General features: G+C 45.7%; 1 protein-coding gene across 1 annotated transcript; it reads left to right on the top strand.

Moving 5' to 3' along the window:
- Positions 1–961: 961 nt before the first annotated feature.
- Positions 962–6,444, top strand: LOC311145316 (tripartite motif-containing protein 16-like). Its single transcript, XM_084181550.1, has 5 exons — positions 962–1,943; positions 2,914–3,108; positions 3,246–3,405; positions 5,238–5,297; positions 5,449–6,444. The coding sequence occupies exons 1-5, from the start codon at positions 1,377–1,379 to the stop codon at positions 5,916–5,918; spliced, it is 1,452 nt and encodes a 483-aa protein (XP_084037676.1). The 5' UTR covers positions 962–1,376; the 3' UTR covers positions 5,919–6,444.
- Positions 6,445–18,946: the final 12,502 nt, after the last annotated feature.

Below are 18,946 nucleotides of genomic sequence, written 5' to 3' on the forward strand. Positions count from 1 at the left end.
AGTGTTGTCTCACTCACTCACTCTTCTTCTGTACACAGCCGTATGAGACACACTATTTCGTTGTCAGAAGATACCGACCCTACCTTTAAACTGAGCTGCACTGGGGTCAGAACGCAATCTTGTTGCATTAAGACACCGTGGAGCTGGCGCAATATATGGGTCGAAAAACGTACCTCCGTGCAGGGATGGGATATGCCATTGTGCTCCAAAAGGGCAGATTTCCAGGAAAACTAGCAGTATTTCAATCTTCTCGATGGAGCAGTGTGTGGATAAAGGTACAATTAGGAGTACATTGGCATATCCCATCACTGCACTGAGGTATGTTTTCTGACCCATATCTTGCGCCAGCTCCAGGGTGTCTTAATGTAATCGTGACTGCATTCTGACCCCAGTGCAGCTCAGGGTAAAAAAGAGTAACGGTAAGGTCAGTATTTTCTGTCCGCCAGTTAGTGTGTCTCATAGGGCTGTGTACAGAGGAAAAGTGGGATATTTGTCACTGGTGCAGCCTGTACAAGCAGCATGACTTCTTCTTCTTCTTTGGGTTTATTGGCGAACTACACGCTAAAGGTGTATTGTCGCCACCAACTGTATTGTCGCCACCAATGTATCAGTGAGGATAAAGGTACAATTTGGAGTACAGTGGCATATCTCATCCCTGCATTGAGGTACATTTTCTGACCCATATCTTGCGCCGGCTCCACCAACCGGCCAAGACTTAACGTGGTTACATCTGTCTTCAATTCAAAATAATATCTAAGAGGAAAAACTGTGTGTGATTCGCACAGGAGCTTGCTAACAAATTCTCAAAGTATGAACAAATTCATGGTCCTTTTAACAAAATACAAGCATAAACTCACGCCCAACCTGAATTAGCAGTTCTTTGCAATCAACTTAAATGATAGAAGCGCACCCCGTATCGCTTCTCTTTGAACTATCTGCCGTCTGACAAACAAAATATAAGTTCCCTGTAACTAAATCCATAGCACTTACAGTACAATAAAACGTATAAAAATTTGTAGCTCTTTATGAACTCTTGAAACAATCCATACATCACAATTTAACTCACACAGTAACATACATTTCGTCGATTTCACGATTTCCACTACATCTTGAGAGCTAAACAAATTGCACTAAAAAATCTTCTCATATCTTCATAACGTCCAGTTTGACAAGAATGTTTACTCTCTGACTGTGACGGGCGACTTATGCCCTCTGCTGGCCAGAACCGGTAGCTAAATCTGAGTTCACAAACAGAATCAGGAAGACACAAGCCACGCCTACTCCTTTGAAGAAACGTTTGAAGGAAAACGAAACTTAAAGCTCCCTGGTATTCTTGCTCTGTTTGTTGGTGTGTGTGTTTGAAAACGACAGAGGCTATGGACTCGATCAGTTGTTCTATCTGTCTGGATCTACTGAAGAATCCAGTGACTATTGCTTGTGGACACAGCTACTGTATGGGCTGTATTAAGGGCTGCTTCGATCAGGATGATCCGAAGGGGGTCTACAGCTGCCCCCTGTGTAAGGAAAGCTTCAACCCCAGGCCTGTTCTGAGGAAAAACACTCTTCTGGCTGAATTGGTGGAGAAACTGAAGAAGACAGAACAACTCCAAACTTCTCCTCCTGCTCACTGTTATGCTGGACCTGGAGATGTGGAGTGTGATTTCTGCACTGGGAGAAAACACAAAGCCGTCAAGTCCTGTCTGATGTGTCAGGTCTCTTACTGTGAGACTCACCTCCAGCCTCACTATGAAGTAGCTCCCTTAAAGAAACACAAGCTGGTCAAAGCCTCCACACAACTACAAGAGAAGATCTATTCTCATCATGACAATATACTGGAGGTTTACTGCCATACCGATCAACAGTGTATCTGTTATCTTTGTATGATGGATGAACATAAAGGCTATGATACAGTGTCAGCTGTAGCAGAGAGGACTGATACACAGGTAAGGATGGAACTCCACTGTTAGATTTCACAGATTTGCATTTAAACATAGTCTAATAATTGTTCATCTTGTTACTCTTATAGGGTTGATATGCCTCGTTATAACTATAAGGAAATGTTTTGTCTACTACTGTGACACAACTGGAAGAGCAAGAAAAAACAGCCCAAAAATGTCAAAGTACATAGATAAACATTCAATCTCAGTTGCTAGGACTAAATGTTTCTTTGAGGAATAAATTGCATCTCATTAAGTCCATACAGAGCATAACATGTTTCAAACATGACATGCTTGAATACAAATAATTGGAAAATTGCATTTTCAAGTTTTTGTAGAAATACAGAGTAGGATGTAATAAATGGCTAAATGAATTTCATAGGATTTATTTTTCTGCAGAAATAGTTCAGGGAGAAACATCAGCAATCACAGAAGAAAATCCAGGAGAGAGAGAAGGAGATACAGGAGCTGAGACGGGCTGTGGACTCTCTGAAGGTGAGTGTTGGGGTCATCTATATTTACATTACATATACAGTACTAGTCAAAAGTTTGGACACACCTACTCATTCAAGGGTTTTTCTTTATTTTTACTATTTCCTACGTTGTAGAATAATAGTGAAGACATCAAAACTATGAAATAACACATATGGAATCATGTAGTAACCAAAAAAGTATTAAACAAATCAAAATATATTTTATATTTGAGATTCTTCAAAGTAGCCACCCTTTGCCTTGATGACAGCTTTGCACACTTGGCATTCTCTCAACCAGCTTCACCTGGAATACTTTTCCAACAGTCTTGAAGAAGTTCCCACATATGCTGAGCACTTGTTGGCTGCTTTTTCTTCACTCTGCTGTCCAACTCATCCCAAACCATCTGGTTTATATGTAACTCTGGTTGAGGTCGGGGGATTGTGGAGGCCAGGTCATCTGATGCAGCACTCCATCACTCTCCTTCTTGGTCAAATAGCCCTTACACAGCCTGGAGGTGTGTTGGGTCATTTTCAACAGTCTTGAGGTGAAGGAGCTGATCAGAGCCCAGGAGAAGGCTGAAGTGAGTCGGGCTGAAGGACTCCTGGAGAAACTGGAGCAGGAGGTCGCTGAGCTGAGGAAGAGAGACGCTGAGCTGGAGCAGCTCTCACACACAGAGGATCACATACATTTCCTCCAGGTGACATCACTAACTGAGATATACCTCACAAAATAATTTCCAATGGCTATCTAGATTTCTTTACCAATTAAATGTGCTTGAATAAAATTAACATTTAACTTTCTCAATACTTTCTACCATTTTACTTCTCTCTGTAGAGTTTCCAGTCTCTCTGTGTCTCTCCTGGATCTCAGGCCTTGTCCAGAATCACTGTCTATCCACACGTCTCCTTTAAGCATTGGAAGACGTCAGTCTCTGAACTGAAAGATCGACTACAAGACATATGCAAGGAGGAAATGGGCACGATATCTTGGGAAGGTTGGTAAAATGCTTTTGCATAGAATAATATCTCAAACAGACTGCATTACATACTACTAGACATAAACTAACTGCGTTACATGTATTTGTGATAGGACCATATTAATGTATAGATATGGTTAAAGTTTATCAAATGGAATAGCTGGTCATTTCATCAACCAATTCCCATATCTTCTAATAGGCCATCTCCCCTCTAGTTACAGTGGGGGGGGAAAGTATTTAGTCAGCCACCAATTGTGCAAGTTCTCCCACTTAAAAAGATGAGAGAGGCCTGTAATTTTCATCATAGGTACACATCAACTATGACAGACAAATTGAGGAGAAAAAATCCAGAAAATCACATTGTAGGATTTGTAATGAATTTATTTGCAAATTATGGTGGAAAATAAGTCTTTGGTCACCTACAAACAAGCAAGATTTCTGGCTCTCACAGACCTGTAACTTCTTCTTTAAGAGGCTCCTTTGTCCTCCACTCGTTACCTGTATTAATGGCACCTGTTTGAACTTGTTATCAGTATAAAAGACACCTGTCCACAACCTCAAACAGTCACACTCCAAACTCCACTATGGCCAAGACCAAAGAGCTGTCAAAGGACACCAGAAACAAAATTGTAGACCTGCACCAGGCTGGGAAGACTGCATCTGCAATAGGTAAGCAGCTTGGTTTGAAGAAATCAACTATGGGAGCAATTATTAGGAAATGGAAGACATACAAGACCACTGATAATCTCCCTCGATCTGGGGCTCCACGCAAGATCTCACCCTGTGGGGTCAAAATGATAACAAGAACGGTGAGCAAAAATCCCAGAACCACACGGGGGGACCTAGTGAATGACCTGCAGAGAGCTGGGACCAAAGTAACAAAGCCTACCATCAGTAACACACTACGCCGCCAGGGACTCAAATCCTGCAGTGCCAGACGTGTCCCCCTGCTTAAGCCAGTACATGTCCAGGCCCGTCTGAAGTTTGCTAGAGTGCATTTGGATGATCCAGAAGAGGATTGGGAGAATGTCATATGGTCAGATGAAACCAAAATATAACTTTTTGGTAAAAACTCAACTCGTCGTGTTTGGAGGACAAAGAATGCTGAGTTGCATCCAAAGAACACCATACCTACTGTGAAGCATGGGGGTGGAAACATCATGCTTTGGGGCTGTTTTTCTGCAAAGGGACCAGGACGACTGATCCGTGTAAAGGAAAGAATGAATGGGGCCATGTATCGTGAGATTTTGAGTGAAAACCTCCTTCCATCAGCAAGGGCATTGAAGATGAAACGTGGCTGGGTCTTTCAGCATGACAATGATCCCAAACACACCGCCCGGGCAACAAAGGAGTGGCTTCGTAAGAAGCATTTCAAGGTCCTGGAGTGGCCTAGCCAGTCTCCAGATCTCAACCCCATAGAAAATCTTTGGAGGGAGTTGAAAGTCCTTGTTGCCCAGCGACAGCCCCAAAACATCACTGCTCTAGAGGATATCTGCATGGAGGAATGGGCCAAAATACCTGTGTCATTGCCAACAAAGGGTATATAACAAACTATTGAGAAACTTTTGTTATTGACCAAATACTTATTTTCCACCATAATTTGCAAATAAATTCATTAAAAATCCTACAATGTGATTTTCTGGATATTTTTTCTCATTTTGTCTGTCATAGTTGACGTGTACCTATGATGAAAATTACAGGCCTCTCTCATCTTTTTAAGTGGGAGAACTTGCACAATTGGTGGCTGACTAAATACTTTTTTCCCCCACTGTACCTCTATAAAGATTGATAGTGGACATGAATAACGTGGACCTGTGATACAGTATTTACTAGTCTGTCTGTCTCCACAGTGATTCAAGTTCAGATTGACCACCCTGCTGAGCCCAAGACCAGAAAGGGGTTCTTAGAATGTGAGTAAACATGCACTCGCGTGCGTGCACACACCACACACACACACACACACACACACACACACACACACACACACACACACACACACACACACACACACACATACTTTTAATCAAGTGATTTTAATAACTTTATTTTTCATCTTCTCAGACTCCTGCCAGCTGACGTTGGATCCCAATACAGCACAACAGTACCTGTGTCTGTCTGTGGAAAATAGATTGACCTTCTTCAACCAGGTGCTGTGTAGAGAGGCTCTGTCTGGAGCCTGCTACTGGGAGGTAGAGTGGAGCGGTAATTGGGTTTGTATAGCTGTCTCATATAAAGGAATCAGCAGGAAAGGAGATGGTAATGAGTGTTTGTTTGGGTGTATTGATCAGTCCTGGAGGTTTGACTGCACTCCATCCAGCTGCTGTTTCATCCACAATGATCACAGAACTGATATCCCTGTCCCGTGCTCCTCCAGAGTAGGAGTGTACCTGGACCACAAGGCAGGAACTCTGTCCTTCTACAGCGTCTCTCACACAATGACCCTCCTCCACAAAGTCCAGGCCACATTCACTCAGCCACTCTATCCTGGGTTCATTGCTGGATCATCTGTGAAGATACTGACACCTATTTAGTGACAAAGTTATTAGTCTGCTGGTATCAATGCATTGTGAGCTTTACTGGGATGCCTTGTTGAAACATGTAGGACAAAGATTGATTGACTGTGGACAAAGATTGATTTAAGATTGCAGATATCATAGAGTACAGCATAGTTGCTTCATTTGCATGTACAGAGGGGTGAATAAAACCAAGTGTAAATGAACACATAATGAGACATGCATGCACTTCAATGGTGGAAGGAGTTATTGACAGCTGAAAGAGTCCAATCATCATTGAGTACAGTTTATTCAGTGTCTGGTAGCGTAACACTGCTGAACTATTTCAGGGGAGAGACATTTGTACTTGATCCTGATGAGGTCGTTTGACTTGGTTGCTACGCTATAGAAGAGGAGTTAATTGGCTCATTTCATGAAGTGGAGCTTTGGTTCATGTAACTTTGGCCTATGTAACTACTGTACCGTGTTAATACATTGGTAATAGGGACACATTGTAAATTGAGACCATTGTTTTTGTTCTAGTCCAATAAAACGGAGCCAATGATTTGTTGTGTTTTCTATGTTACGATTCTCAGTGCAGCTTCTTGTTTGGAGTGGTTCAAGAACGCACAGATAACAAACAATAGGCAACAGAGGAGAGGACGGGCATACAGAACAAAACAAAAAAATATCAAAGATAAATGTATGCAAAAAGTAATTAATTTAATAAAGTAGCCAATTAGTGAAGTTGTGAAGAGTTGTGTTCTAGTACAACGCTTGAAGTATAGCGCTTGAAGCTTCTTGTTCACTCCTCTCCATCCATGCAGACACAGCAGCACGCTGGCTTGAAAATCCTTAGGAGAATCCGACAGACTGATCCTTTCTTGGTTCGGCTGGCAACGACCTCTGTAAAGACCAAGAAGGTGAAAGCCTTTGGTTACAAACACTGACCAGTGAATGGGCTCTACTACACCAAGCTGTCATGACTAAAGGCATCTGTCAGTGTTCTCTCTTGTCAGTGTAACTCACCTGCTTTCACGTCCTCTTCTTCCTTCTCTTCCCCATGGAGGTTGTCATTGGTTACCTCTACTGCTAAAAGTAGAACCAACGCGCTTTGGTTTTTGGCCTTCAGGGTTTTTACAGAAATAAAACAGAATGAGACTTTTATACATTTCAAGGGCCAATCACAACGAGTATGTAAATAAAAACATAATGTGATAGGTTGGATCAGTAAGGAATTATTTACATACTCGTTGTGATTGGCCCTTGAAATGTATAAAAGTCTCATTCTGTTTTATTTCTGTAAAAACCCTGATGAAGGCCAAAAGCCGAAATGTGATGGTTCTACTTTTTAATAATTAATACGCTTTTTTTAATTGAATTCCATTGTCCTCTAAGTGTTGCTGAATCTCCTCTATCCTTCAGTTTGCTCCTCAATTCATGCACCTTGGTTGGAAAGCGAGGTAGCAGCAGTGATCCCTTCCCTTTGCATTGGTTACCTCTACAACAGTCTGCAGACAGAGAACACACGTGACCCTCTACAAAATACTGCACACCTTTATATGTGTAGGGTCAAAAGGCCATTTGTGACTAAGTAGCGGGTTAGTGATGGTGTGATTGCTTACCACATTGGTACTTGGAGTTGGAATGAGCTGTGCAGGTGTCGATGCTGTCTACCTCTACTCCTGTCTCTCTGCCTCGGTGCTCTCTTGTAGCCCAGAGGAGGCGTGGCCTGGTGTCATTGGGGTGGAGACTGGCACCACAGTAGCCTCTGCGTCGGAGATGACACAAGCTTCTGCCACAGGGATGAGGAGGGCCTCTGCGTTGGGGAGGACGCAAGCTTCTTTATTGAGAATGACGTGAGCCTCTGCATGAAGTGCAAGACTCACTGAGTGCGTGCGAGTGGAGGGGGCAATGCGGGTCTGGCGGAGCCGATGGGCAGTGAACCCTACCGAAAGCTTGCCCAGGAGGTTTCCGCAGGGAGGGTCTCGGCAGGGAGGGTCTTGGCGGCGTGGGCTTCGAATATCCGATGCACCTCGTCCACCACTGTAGAACAGATTAACTCTGCACTTTGCATCTCCAGCAGTTCCTTCTCCCAGGAGCGACTGGATGGCGGTGACGGCCGCAGCCCGGGAGAAGGGAGCCAAAAGGGGAGGGGCCTTGAGACCGGAGCCAGAACTGGGGGACTATAGTGATGTGCAGTTAGCAAACTATTTGTTCTTTTTGAACAACTCTTTTTACTGACTTGAGAGTCATTTTTGTGAATCGTTCATTTTAGTCATTCGTTTGACCTGCTAGTGCTGGCTGCAATGAGTCCTACGGCAGGATTATACACGCTCCTCTGGCTCAGACCACCAAGCAGCAACTGTCTCTCATATGCGCTCAGGGAAATAGATCATGAGCATAGAGAGGGGAAATTGATCGCATGGTGCAAGAATGAATGCAATTAGTTGATTATTGAATGTTACGATGGACATAGCTTTGTAGAACCAAAACATACACAGCCTCTGTTCAACAAACTCGAACTCGAGAACAAATCGTTTGGGGGCTGCAGTTTGCGAACAACTTTGTGCTGATGTATTTTATAAAAGCTCTGTGACCAAAATTTGAACCCTAGTAGTTGTACTAGTGCCCTCAGGGCTGTCAACCTCACACATCTCCATACGTCTTTTGTCAGCAGCAAAGATAGATTACATAACATGTTATTTTGTATTACAGAACACCTGTTGTAGCCTCAGGCTAACAAACCAGACAGACTCACACACACAGTCATCCTCACTGTCTGTGATTATAGTCTGTAGACCAATGAGCTGAAGCTGAGAAACACACAGGGGGTCAGTGATATGTGGTTTGTCATGGTCATGGAGGGAACTGTGAATAGCTTACAAACAGATGCACTTAGGATACAAACCACAACAGCTGTCTTCAAGATGACCAAGAATACATCAAGGATGACTTCAAGAGGCAAGAAGTTAAGAGGCACATGCAGATGAGTAATTCTGTAGTCAAATGCGAAGTATGTATTGTGATGTTATAATGGTCTAGAGCCCCCAATACAAGCCCCATTTGGACAAACACACTTTTTCACCCATTGAAAGCTACTAAACTAGTGTATGTCTTCCCCAGTAGAAGCAGAATATGGAATACTAAACACCCTGTAATCTACAGTATCATCTGTGCAAGCTCAACTCAGACAGCTTTGAACATCATTCCATACTGTATATTCTCATCGTTATGGAGGTGAGCCAGACTGGCACAGCATGATTGGAATCCCTATGCCCATATTACTGTAATCACGCCACATCACATCTGGATGTGTTCCTCATGTATTCCACCCGGGAGGGTACAAACAGATTTTTCTGTCATCCATGACATCAGTGAAGTTGTTGTTCTAAGTAAATACAGGACTCGGTTGCTAGGTGCTACCACTGAATGAACACCTGCTTTGCACACGTACAGCCCCACAGAGATCAACTGCAGAATGAGGGAAGGAGAGGATGGTGGGAGGTATTAAAAATAAATAAAACATGTGTGCCTCTATAGCGCCTTGCGGTCAGATGCCGAGCAGTTGCCATACCAAGCGCTGATGCAGCCAGTCAAGACGCTCTCAATGGTGCAGCTGTAGATCTTTTTGAGGATCTGAGGGTCCATGCCAAATCTTTTGAGCCTCCTGAGGGGGAAGAGGCGTTGTCGTGCCCTCAGATCGCCATGATAGGTCCTTAGCGATGTGGACACCGAGGAATTTAAGCTCTCGACCCGCTCCACTAAAGCCCCGTCGATGTGAATGGGGGCATTCGTCCCTCCGTTTCCTGTAGTCCACGATAAGTTCCTTTGTCTTGCCAACGTTGAGGGAGAGGTTGTTGATCAGGGACTATCTAGGAGGTTCACTGCAGGTCTGAGAGAAGTATATACAGTAGAATGCAGTGAAGTCTTTTATTCCTAATACCTAGCATATATAAAATCAAATCAAATGTTATTTGCCACATACGCCGAATACAACAGGTGTAGACATTACAGTGAAATGCTTACTTACAAGCCCTTAACCAACAATTCATTTTTTAAAGATATATCATTTTTTAAGTGTTAAGTAAAAAAATAAAAGCAAATAACTAAAGAGCAGCAGTAAAATTAAATAACAGTTGGGAGGCTATTTACAGGGGGGTACCGGTGCAGAGTCAATGTGCGGAGGCACCGGCTAGTCCAGGTAATTGAGGTAATATGTACATGTGGGTAGAGTTAAAGTGACTATGCATAAATAATAAACAGAGTAGCAGCAGCGTAAAAGAGGGGGGTGGGGGTGGGGGTGGGGGCGGCAGTGAAAATAGTCCGGGTAGCAATGATTAGCTGTTCAGGAGTCTTATGGCTTGGGGGTAGAAGTTGTTGAGAAGCCTTTTGAACCTAGACTTGGCGCTCCGGTACCGCTTGCCGTGCGGTAGCAGAGAGAACAGTCTATGACTAGGGTGGCTGGTGTCTTTGACAATTTTGATGGCCTTCCTCTGACACCGCCTGGTATAGAGGTCCTGGATGGCAGGAAGCTTGGCCCCAGTGATGTACTGGGCCGTACGCACTACCCTCTGTAGTGCCTTGCAGTCGGATGCCGAGCAGTTGCCATACCAGGCGGTTATGCAACCAGTCAGGATGCTCTCGATGGTGCAGCTGTATAACTATTTGAGGATATGAGGACCCATGCCAAATCTTTTCAGTCTCCTGAGATGTCTTCATGAAAAACCCACCTTACACAGAGAGAGAGAGAGAGAGAGAGAGAGAGAGAGAGAGAGAGAGAGAGAGAGAGAGAGAGAGAGAGAGAGAGAGAGAGAGAGAGAGAGAGAGAGAGAGAGAGAGAGAGAGAGAGAGAGAGAGAGAGAGAGAGAGAGAGAGAGAGAGAGAGAGAGAGAGAGAGAGAGAGAGAGAGAGAGAGAGAGAGAGAGAGAGAGAGAGAGAGAGAGAGAGAGAAAAAAAAAAAACATTTCATTGCATTCATTATTACTGCCCATTTTGTTGTAATTTTGTCTGGTTCTATCTTGAGAACACTGGCTGCCAATTATACCCTCCAACACAAAGAGACACACAGAGACCAGGTCTGTTGAGTTGGCATCACCATCGCAACCTCCCCCAAACCCCAGAACATAAACTTCCATCAATGCGGCAAAGTGTTACACACCCCACCCAGGGTTCCAATAGTTTGAGTGTGTGGTGAGAGAGGACAGTCCAATGAGAGCTTTAAAGGCCAGAGAAGTACATGTCAGAGTGATGAATGGCCTTTAGGAGGGCTCCACTCAGATCCCCACCTACACAATAGAGAGAGACACTGACGCACCGCCTGGGATCAACAGCCCTGACAATGACTGTGTGTGTTTGTGTGTGTGTGGGGGAGAGGAGGTGCTGTGTGTTTGTGTGTGTGTGTGTGTGTGTGTGAGTGTGTGTGTGTGTGCACGCGTGTTTGTTTGTGAGTGTGTGTGTGTGTGCGTGCACAAGCCTGTGTGTGTGTTTTCATGTGCATCACGTGGGCTTTAGTGATTCCACTGCTTATTGCTTCTTGCGTCTAAGCAGTTCATTGCCTCATCACTGAATCACAAACAAAACAAATACTGAGCGTTTCCAATTTCAGCGTACAATACAGTATTTTAGTTTCCTGGTTGTCAAATAATCAAAAAATAGACCTGATCCTAATTCTACTATTACTATTATGCAATAATGCCCCCAACACATTCCTTCATTCGCTGTGAATTACATCTGTCAGACAGCTAGGACTGCATTGACCCTGAAATGAAGGACAGGGTCATTCAGCTCGCATCCTTATATAGTAAACACAGTGAAAAAGAGAGTCAAAAAAAGGAAGGCGAGAGCCGGCCAACCCGGCCTCTCCAGGGAAGTGTATTTTTTTAAGGATGAGACAGGAAGTGTCTTTGTGTTGGATACAAATGTCAGCCAGAGGTCACTCAATGTACCAGGTCTCAGAATAGAACAGGATAACGCCACAGAGATGGACAAGTGTTGTTTATTTTGCGTCTGTCTGCAACTCCTCATGTCTGAAAATCATGTTATGACTCTTTGGCCAATTGACTCTTCCCCCATCCTCCATCCTCCATCCACCATCCCTCATCCTCCATCCCTCATCCTCCATCCTCCATCTCTCATCCTCCATCCTCCATCCCTCATCCCTCATTTCCCACTAACGATGTCTACATGATTTTTTAAAAACCTTTATTTAACTAGGCAAGTCAGTTAAGAACAAATTCTTATTTACAATGACGGCCTACACCGGCCAAACCCGGACGATGCTGGGCCAATTGTGCGCCGCCCAATGGGACTCCCAATCACGGCCGGTTGTGATACAGCCTGGAATTGAACCAGGGGGTCTGTTGTGACGCCTCAAGCACTGAGAAAACGGTGCATTTGGAAAATATTCAGACCACTTAACTTTTTCCACATTTTGCTACGTTACAGCCTTATTCTAAAATGTATGAAATCGTTTTTTCCCCTCATCAACAAAATACCCCATAATGATAAAGCTAAAACAGTTTTTTTCTGATCCTTAACCTCAGAGCGTCTTCTTTCAATGGAGTGGATCAGGTCAGTAAAGCTCCTCTCACTGTCCTCCACTGCTGCCAGTGCAGAGCGCTGTTAGGACACACACAAAGAGAGTAGAGGGGTCCACTTCCGCCCATTGCCTCAGCTCTCACCAGGACCCCAGACAGCCTGTAAATGTATGTATGCATGTACAGTGCATTCGGAAAGTATTCAGACCCCTTGACTTTTTCCACATTTTGTTACGTTACAGCCTTTATTCTAAAATTGATTATATTGTTTTTTCCCCTCATCAATCTACACACAATACCCCATAATGACAAAGCAAAAATTGGTTTTTATAAATTTTTGCAAATTCATTACAAATAAAAAACTGAAATATTACATTTACATAAGTATTCAGACCCTTTACTCAGTACATTGTTGAAGCACCTTTGGCAGCAATTACAGCCTTGAGTCTTCTTGGGTATGACACTACAAGCTTGGCACACCTGTATTTGGGGAGTTTCTCCCATTCTTCTTCGCAGATCCTCTCAAGCTCTGTCAGGTTGGATGGGGAGTGTCAGCTATTTTCAGGTCTCTCCAGAGATGTTCGATCGGGTTCAAGTCCAGGCTCTGGCTGGGTCACTCAAGGACATTCAGAGACTTGTCCCAAAGACACTCCTGCTTTGTCTTGGCTGTGTACTTAGGGTCATTGTCCTGTTGGAAGTCTGAGGTCCTGAGTGCTCTACAGCAGGTTTTCATCAAGGATCTCTCTGTACTTTGCTCCGTTCATTTTTACATCAATCCTGACTAGTCTCCCTGTCCCTGCCACTGAATAACATCCCCACAGCATGATTCTGCCACCACCATGCTTCACCTTAAGGATGGTATTGGCCAGGTGATGAGCGGTGCCTGGTTTCCTCCAGACGTGACGCTTGGCATTCAGGCCAAAGAGTTCAGTCTTGGTTTCATCAGACCAGAGAATCTTGTTTCCCACGGTCTGACAGTCCTTTAGGTTATTTTTTGGCAAACTCCAAGTGGGTTTTCATGAGCCTTTTACTGAGGAGAGGCTTCCGTCTGGCCAGTCAACCATAAAGTCCTGATTGGTGGAGTGCAGCATAGATGGTTGTCCTTCTGGAAGGTTCTCCCATCTCCACAGAGGAACTCTGGAGCTCTGTCAGAGTGACCATCGGGTTCTTGGCCACCTCCCTGACAAAGGCCCTTCTAACCCCGATTGCTCAGTTTGGCCGAGCGGCCAGCTCTAGGAATAGTCTTGGTGGTTCCAAACTTCTTCCATTTAAGAATGATGGAGGACACTGTGTTCTTAGGGACCTTCAATGCTGCAGAAATTTGTTGGTACCCTTCCCCAGATCTGTGCCTTGACACAATCCTGTCTCGGAGCTCTCGACCTCATGGCTTGGTTTTTGCTCTGACATGCACTGTCAACTGTGGGACCTTATACAGACAGGTGTGTGCCTTTCCAAATCATGTCCAATCAATTGAATTATAGCACAGGTGGACTCCAGTCAAGTTCATCTCAAGGATGATCAATGGACACAGGATGCACCTGAACTCAATTTCAACTCTCATAGCAAAGGGTCTGAATACTTATGTAAATAAGCTATTTCAGTTTTTTGTAAAAACCTGTTATCGTATTGTCATTATGGGGTATTGTGTGTAGATTGATGAGGAAATTGTAGTCAGCAGGAGAGGAGCACATGCCTGGAGTCGTGGCACGGGTCCGGGAGCATTCGACGATGCTAGCCAGCTTGGGAGAAGCGATCTTTCAGGACCTGCTGAGTGACCGGATCCAGCTACCCCACACCCCAGCACCCAGAGGGATCCATATATCCCGACCACGGGATTTCGACAGGACAACTGCCCTCTGCCAGGGAATCCTCCTACAACTGGAGTTATACTATTCGAACATCAGCCCGGCTCCATCGGAGCGGGAGAAGGTGTCCGCCCTCGTCTCCTGCCTCTCGGGGAAAGCCCTGGAGTGGGCCAACACAGTCTGGAGTGAAGGAGGAGCCACGTTGGACAACTACGGGGAGTTCGCTCGCCTCTTTCGGGCCATCTTCGATCATCCGCCTGAAGGTAGAGAGGCAGGCGAGCAGCTGGTCCATGTAGCGGCTGGGTCCGGTTGGAATGAGCGGGCCCTCATCGACCACTTCCAGTGCCATCTACGAGAGGACGTCCGAAGGGAGCTAGCCTGCCGGGACACCATGTTGTCCTTCATTCAACTGGTGGCCATGGCAATCCGGTTGGACAACCTGCTGGCTGCTCGAGGACATCCTGGAAGGGGCCTGCCCGTTCCACCTCCCCCAACCCAGATCAGGAGATGATGGAGCTGGGTGGAGCAGCGATCCGGGAGAGCGGAGGACGACAGCGCCAGTGTCACTCTCGTGAGACGAGAGGACATTCTCCTGCACGCTGTTGTCGCCATTCTTTTGGGTCAGGAGGTGGCAGGCAGGGCATTCTCGCGTCACCCCAGGTATCGAACACCCACACTCGTTCAGAGCCCTCTGCTGCGCACTGTACCCTACACAACCACTTTCCTGATTACACAGTAGTTCCACAGTGTAAGGTGCTGGTCGATTCAGGCGCAGCTGGGAACTTTATGGACAGGTCATTTGCACATAGTCTAGGCATTACATTGGTTCCCCTATTCAATCCACTCCCCATCAGAGCACTTAGGGTCCGGGTTCGTTAGGGAAGTTACAGCACCAGTCACTATGGTTACGCACAAGACCCATAGAGAGCAAGTCACCTTTTATATTGTTGAGTCTCCTGATTTCCCTGTTGTGTTAGGTCTTCCCTGGTTAGCACTACACAACCCCACCTATTCATGGCCGCAGAGGGTTCTCACGGGGTGGTCGCGAGACTGTCAGGGTAGGTGTCTAGGTGTTTCCGTTGGTGCAACCATGGTGGAAAGTCCAGACACTACCTCCACTGTGCGCATTCCCCCCGAATACCTCGATTTGGCACACACGTTTTCCGAAACGCAGGCGACCAAATTACCACCTCATCGGGCGGGGGATTGTGCGATAAACCTCCGGGTAGACGCTGTGCCTCACAGGAGTCATGTGTATCCCCTGTCGCAGGCTGAAACTGAGGCAATGGAGACATACATCTTCGAGTCCCTGCACCAGGGGTTCATACGTCCATCCACTTTGCCCACCTCCTCAAGTTTCTTTTTTGTGAAGAAGAAAGATGGAGGTCTGCGCCCTTGCATTGATTACCGAGCACTGAACAAGGGGACAATAGGTTATAGTTATCCTCTACCCCTCATTCCATCCTTAATCGAGTAAATGCATGGGACGCGCTTCTTCACAAAATTAGGTCTCCGGAGTGCGTACAACCTGGTACGTGTCCGAGAGGGGGACAGCATTCAGCACAACCACGGGGCATTACAAATACCTGGTGATGCCGTACAGTTTGATGAATGCTCCATCAGTCTTCCAGTCCTTTGTGAATGAGGTGTTTCGGGACATGCTTGGTTGCGGTGTAGTGACATTCTGGTGTATTCCGCTACATGCGCCGAGCATGTGCTGTCCTATTTCAACGCTCGGGCATGCCACCCAAGCTCCGCCCCTGTGCCTTCTTCTTATTTTTTACATTTTAGTCATTTAGCAGACGCTCTTATCCAGAGCGACTTACAGTTAGTGAGTGCATACATTTTCATACTGGCCCCCCGTGGGAATCGAACCCACAACCCTGGCGTTGCAAGCGCCATGCTCTACCAACTGAGCTACACGGGACAGCTGAGCTATGCCGGGCTGAGCTTCTCCAAGAAGCTCAGCCCGGCGGAGCAGAACTACGACGTTGGTGATCGGGAGCTGTTGGCTGTTGTCCAAGCTCTGACCGTGTGGAGGAACTCGCTCGAGGGGGCGAAAGATCCTTTCCTTGTCTGGACGGACCACCGTAACCTGGAGTACATCCGGGCAGCGAGGAGACTGAACCCTCGCCAGGCCAGGTGGCCCTATTCTTCACCTGGTTTGATTTTACACTATCATACATCCCAGGTACGAAGAACGTGAAGGCAGACACACTGTCACGGCTGTACGACACATAGGAGAGGCCCATAGACAACACCCCCATACTCCCGGCCTCCTGTATTGTGGCGCTGGTAGTATGGGCGACGGGACGCGGATATAGAGCAGCTATACAATAGAGAGAGACACTGACGCACCGCCTGGGATCAACAGCCCTGACAATGACTGTGTGTGTTTGTGTGTGTGTGGGGGAGAGGAGGTGCTGTGTGTTTGTGTGTGTGTGTGAGTGTGTGTGTGTGTGTGTGTGTGTGTGAGTGTGTGTGTGTGTGCACGCGTGTTTGTTTGTGAGTGTGTGTGTGTGTGCGTGCACAAGCCTGTGTGTGTGTTTTCATGTGCATCAGGTGGGCTTTAGTGATTCCACTGCTTATTGCTTCTTGCGTCTAAGCAGTTCATTGCCTCATCACTGAATCACAAACAAAACAAATACTGAGCGTTTCCAATTTCAGCGTACAATACAGTATTTTAGTTTCTTGGCTTGTCAAATAATCCAACAATAGACCTGATCCTAATTCTACTATTACTATTATGCAATAATGCCCCCAACACATTCCTTAATTCGCTGTGAATTACATCTGTCAGACAGCTAGGACTGCATTGACCCTGAATTGAAAGACAGGGTCATTCAGCTCGCATCCTTATATAGTAAACAGAGAGTGAAAAAGAGAGTCAAAAAAAGGAAGGCGAGAGCCGGCCAACCCGGCCTCTCCAGGGAAGTGTATTTTTTAAAGGATGAGACAGGAAGTGTCTTTGTGTTGGATACAAATGTCAGCCAGAGGTCACTCAATGTACCAGGTCTCAGAATAGAACAGGATAACGCCACAGAGATGGACAAGTGTTGTTTATTTTGCGTCTGTCTGCAACTCCTCATGTCTGAAAATCATGTTATGACTCTTTGGCCAATTGACTCTTCCCCCATCCTCCATCCTCCATCCCTCATCCTCCATCCTCCATCCCTCACCTCCATCCTCCATCCCTCATCCTCCATCCCCCATCCCTCACCTCCATCTTCCATCCCTCATCCTCCATCCTCCATCCCTCATCCTCCATCCTCCATCCTCCATCCCTCACCTCCATCCTCCATCCCTCATCCTCCATCCTCCATCCCTCATCCTCCATCCTCCATCCCTCACCTCCATCCTCCATCCCTCATCCTCCATCTCTCATCCTCCATCCTCCATCCCTCATCCCTCATTTCCCACTAACGATGTCTACATGATTTTTTAAAAACCTTTATTTAACTAGGCAAGTCAGTTAAGAACAAATTCTTATTTACAATGACGGCCTACACCGGCCAAACCCGGACGACGCTGGGCCAATTGTGCGCCGCCCAATGGGACTCCCAATCACGGCCGGTTGTGATACAGCCTGGAATCGAACCAGGGGGTCTGTTGTGACGCCTCAAGCACTGAGAAAGCGGTGCATTCGGAAAATATTCAGACCACTTGACTTTTTCCACATTTTGCTACGTTACAGCCTTATTCTAAAATGTATGAAATCGTTTTTTCCCCTCATCAACAAAATACCCCATAATGATAAAGCTAAAACAGTTTTTTTCTGATCCTTAACCTCAGAGCGTCTTCTTTCAATGGAGTGGATCAGGTCAGTAAAGCTCCTCTCACTGTCCTCCACTGCTGCCAGTGCAGAGCGCTGTTAGGACACACACAAAGAGAGTAGAGGGGTCCACTTCAGCCCATTGCCTCAGCTCTCACCAGGACCCCAGACAGGCTGTAAATGTATGCATGTACAGTGCATTCGGAAAGTATTCAGACCCCTCGACTTTTTCCACATTTTGTTACGTTACAGCCTTATTCTAAAATTGATTAAATCGTTTTTTCCCCTCATCAATCTACACACAATACCCCATAATGACAAAGCAAAAATAGGTTTTTATAAATTTTTGCAAATTCATTACAAATAAAAAACTGAAATATTACATTTACATTAGTATTCAGACCCTTTACTCAGTACATTGTTGAAGCACCTTTGGCAGCAATTACAGTCTTGAGTCTTCTTGGGTATGACACTACAAGCTTGGCACACCTGTATTTGGGGAGTTTCTCCCATTCTTCTTTGCAGATCCTCTCAAGCTCTGTCAGGTTGGATGGGGAGTGTCAGCTATTTTCAGGTCTCTCCAGAGATGTTCGATCGGGTTCAAGTCCGGGCTCTGGCTGGGTCACTCAAGGACATTCAGAGACTTGTCCCGAAGCCACTCCTGCTTTGTCTTGGCTGTGTACTTAGGGTCATTGTCCTGTTGGAAGTCTGAGGTCCTGAGTGCTCTAGAGCAGGTTTTCATCAAGGATCTCTCTGTACTTTGCTCCGTTCATTTTTACATCAATCCCGACTAGTCTCCCTGTCCCTGCCACTGAATAACATCCCCACAGCATGATTCTGCCACCACCATGCTTTAAGGATGGTATTGGCCAGGTGATGAGCGGTGCCTGGTTTCCTCCAGACGTGACGCTTGGCATTCAGGCCAAAGAGTTCAGTCTTGGTTTCATCAGA

Source organism: Coregonus lavaretus, assembly GCF_964263955.1.
Source record: "Coregonus lavaretus genome assembly, chromosome: 18".
Taxonomy (NCBI): domain Eukaryota; kingdom Metazoa; phylum Chordata; class Actinopteri; order Salmoniformes; family Salmonidae; genus Coregonus; species Coregonus lavaretus.

Bases quoted from the DNA above. Each gene is read 5' to 3' on its own strand.
- LOC311145316 (XM_084181550.1), top strand. From the start codon at position 1,377: ATGGACTCGATCAGTTGTTCTATCTGTCTGGATCTACTGAAGAATCCA. The intron at 3,406-5,237 runs GTTGGTAAAATG...CTGTCTCCACAG, and splicing joins GGGCACGATATCTTGGGAAG to TGATTCAAGTTCAGATTGAC. The intron at 5,298-5,448 runs GTGAGTAAACAT...TCATCTTCTCAG, and splicing joins CAGAAAGGGGTTCTTAGAAT to ACTCCTGCCAGCTGACGTTG.